The sequence below is a fragment of the Cephus cinctus genome, unplaced genomic scaffold, assembly GCF_000341935.2.
Source record: "Cephus cinctus unplaced genomic scaffold, Ccin1 Ccin1_scaffold0537, whole genome shotgun sequence".
Classification (NCBI taxonomy): domain Eukaryota; kingdom Metazoa; phylum Arthropoda; class Insecta; order Hymenoptera; family Cephidae; genus Cephus; species Cephus cinctus.
Window position 1 is genome coordinate 49,247 of NW_014333196.1, and position 2,975 is coordinate 52,221.

Sequence of the window (2,975 nt, forward strand, 5' to 3'; positions counted from 1 at the left end):
AATTCTACACAATTAAGTCGGCTACTCAGTGAATTTTGTCAAGCACGTGCGTCTTACCTATAACAAGTCGATTACACGCTATTGGTCAGAGTGTAGGAGGGAGTTTGGCTTGTTTGGGAGACGCGTAGATCGAGCACAAACTTGTTATGACAGATTGCATTCTCTCGATGCGTCTAGTGCATATAACACGTAACACCTTACTGCTTGATAGCTCTTTCCAAAAGTTATATTTCCAATTGTTTTTCATATTTTTCTTTACAAAAAGGTAAGTAGAACATTCTTCATATTAAAAATCGTTACTGTTAAAGAAAAATTTATATTTAAATTGACGTAATTCGACAAATATCATCGCGATATTGAAATGTGAAGAAAACTACATATTTTATGTGTCAATCGTAGAGAAATGGGTCGAAAAGCAGAGCTGAGTGTAGAGACACGAGCAGTCATTGTGGCATTACACGAAGAAGGTTATACAACGCGGAAAATTGCTTCTAAATGTGATGTTTCTCAAACTGCAGTCATGGGAGCGTTACAAAGAAAGCGAAGTGAACCTAAACTTTTGACCGGTAGTGTATATCGCATTAGTGGTATAACCTACCGATAAGATAGCGTTGCTGCTCGTGCTAACAGTCTATACAGAGATGAGTGGGGAGATGCACAACGCTCCAGTTTTAGGCGATACCAAAAGCATGGCGCTAAATCGTAGCGGCGAGTCCAGGAGTAGGATTTCGTCATCATCGCCTCTGTCGATGTTACAGATTTCGCGTAGCCGCGCGGGTCATGATTATCGTTCCAGCCGGTATTGCACTCAGTTAAATGAATGGATTGCTCAGTGGTGGGGAAAATGTTGCCGCCCCTCACAAACCGTTCTTGACAAACAGGCGGGGCAGCAAGGTCTTCCGTCCAACCGAACCCTAAACATTTGTATTGACGTAATGCGCAAACAAATGTGTATATTCAAATAAATTTCAAAGTTATAAAAAATGCATAGAAATATTGGTTTTCACTCTTTACCTCTTATCATGCCGAAAATGAACATTAAAAAATGAATGGCGAAATTCGTTGGTAAATGAAACGACCGAGAACAGTTCAAAGAGAAATTTTGAAATATCATAGATAAATATCTATACAAAATTTAATTTAGAATTAAACGAGCATCGTGGCTGAGTCAATAACCTGTCAAGATACAACACTGCTAGTTACGGGTTCGATCCCGGGTTAATCCCATTTGCAAAAGCACATTTTTTTTGTAAAAAGAAAGTGCTCTCCATAAAGGGGTCTCGAACCATAGACCTCCCGATTCGTAACCAGGTGCACTAGCCAGACGCCAGAAACACCTGTTTGTTTTACTTCTTTCTGAAGTTGTATTTCTAGAATTCCATCGTTTATTCAACTGCTTACTATTGTCGTTTCGCTTACTTTACATATAAGCAGAATAATATGAAGATGCACACCAGTTAAGAACTCTCGCGCCACCCTTCTCCACGTGGACGAAACATTATCGACAGAGATAATGCTCATTTCCATATTTGCTTCTCAAGATTATTGATTCCAGGTAATGAAGTGAGCTAATTATTTTCTCATAGTAAATCTTATTGAGTTTACACTGGGCGCTGCAACTGAGGATTGCAAATAAAAAAGTGTTTATAAGATTATAAGAACCAGCGGCAGCAGTAACAGCAATAGCAGACCCCTCAGCGAGAGAGAATCCGCAATCGCTCAGGTCGCGCGGCACGAGCGGGCATTTAAAATGTTAGTCGATTCTGTCATAGATAAAATTTAAAAAAATATATATAAACTTAAAATAAAGTTTACAGCAGCATTAACAGCAACAGCGACAGAGAACACACAACCGCTCAACTCGCCGGTCGTGAGAGACGAGCGGGCGATTAAAATATTAGTCGATTCTGTCATAGATAAAATGTTTATAAATAAGTGTTGAAATCACGGAATACATGAATGAGTTTTTATTTTTCTCCTGACAATATTAATAAATTAAAATTGTAAGAAAAAAAACGCCAAAACGGCGTTTTGTGTGCCGGCTCGCAATTCAGACAGTACGGGTTCGATCCCGATGACCTTTTTTTAAAAATATTCTATATAAACTTAAAATAAAGTTTGGGCAACCTAGAAAGGTTAAAAGAGAGGAACCTTGGATAATTTTTGTAGTAAAATGAAAAAAAAAGATGAAAAAAGAGTTCTTCATGGGGGATCGAACCCGTAACTAGCAGTGTTGTATCTTGACAGGTTATTGGCTCCGCCACGATGCTCGTTTAATACTAAATTAAATTTTCTATAGATATTTATCTATGATATTTCAAAATTTCTCTTTGAACTGTTCTCGGTCGTTTCATTTACCAACGAATTTCGCCATTCATTTTTTAATGTTCATTTTCGGCATGATAAGAGGTAAAGAGTGAAAACCAATATTTCTATGCATTTTTTATAACTTTGAAATTTATTTGAATATACACATTTGTTTGCGCATTACGTCAATACAAATGTTTAGGGTTCGGTTGGACGGAAGACCTTGCTGCCCCGCCTGTTTGTCAAGAACGGTTTGTGAGGGGCGGCAACTTGTTCCCCACCACCGAGCAATCCATCCATTTTCGCTGACTGCAATATCGGCTGGAACGATGATCATGACCCGCACGGCTACGCGAAATCTGTAACATCGACAGAGGAGATGGTCACGAAATCCTACTCCCGGACTCTTCGCTACGATTTAGCGCCATGCTTTTGGTATCGCCTAAAACCGTAGCGTTGTGCATCTCCCCACTCATCTCTGGGCCGAGTCACAGACCATTTATTGGAGACACGACACTTCCGTGCTTTACACTGTTAGCACCAGCAGCAACGCCATGTGATCGGTGGGTTATAACACTAACGCGATATATGTATACAGAGTGTATCAGTGAGATGCACGTTTGAGATTTGCGGTAAAACGGTGCACAATTTCGAAAATGTGATGTGAT

General features: G+C 39.5%; 1 protein-coding gene across 1 annotated transcript; it reads left to right on the forward strand.

Annotated features, from left to right (window-relative positions):
- LOC112494460 lies at nucleotides 1–806 on the forward strand. Its single transcript, XM_025085702.1, has 2 exons — nucleotides 1–265; nucleotides 400–806. Exons 1-2 carry the CDS (start codon nucleotides 147–149, stop codon nucleotides 602–604), a joined length of 324 nt encoding a protein of 107 aa, XP_024941470.1. The 5' UTR covers nucleotides 1–146; the 3' UTR covers nucleotides 605–806.
- Nucleotides 807–2,975: the final 2,169 nt, after the last annotated feature.

Bases quoted from the DNA above. Each gene is read 5' to 3' on its own strand.
- LOC112494460 (XM_025085702.1), top strand. From the start codon at position 147: ATGACAGATTGCATTCTCTCGATGCGTCTAGTGCATATAACACGTAAC. The intron at 266-399 runs GTAAGTAGAACA...TGTCAATCGTAG, and splicing joins ATATTTTTCTTTACAAAAAG to AGAAATGGGTCGAAAAGCAG.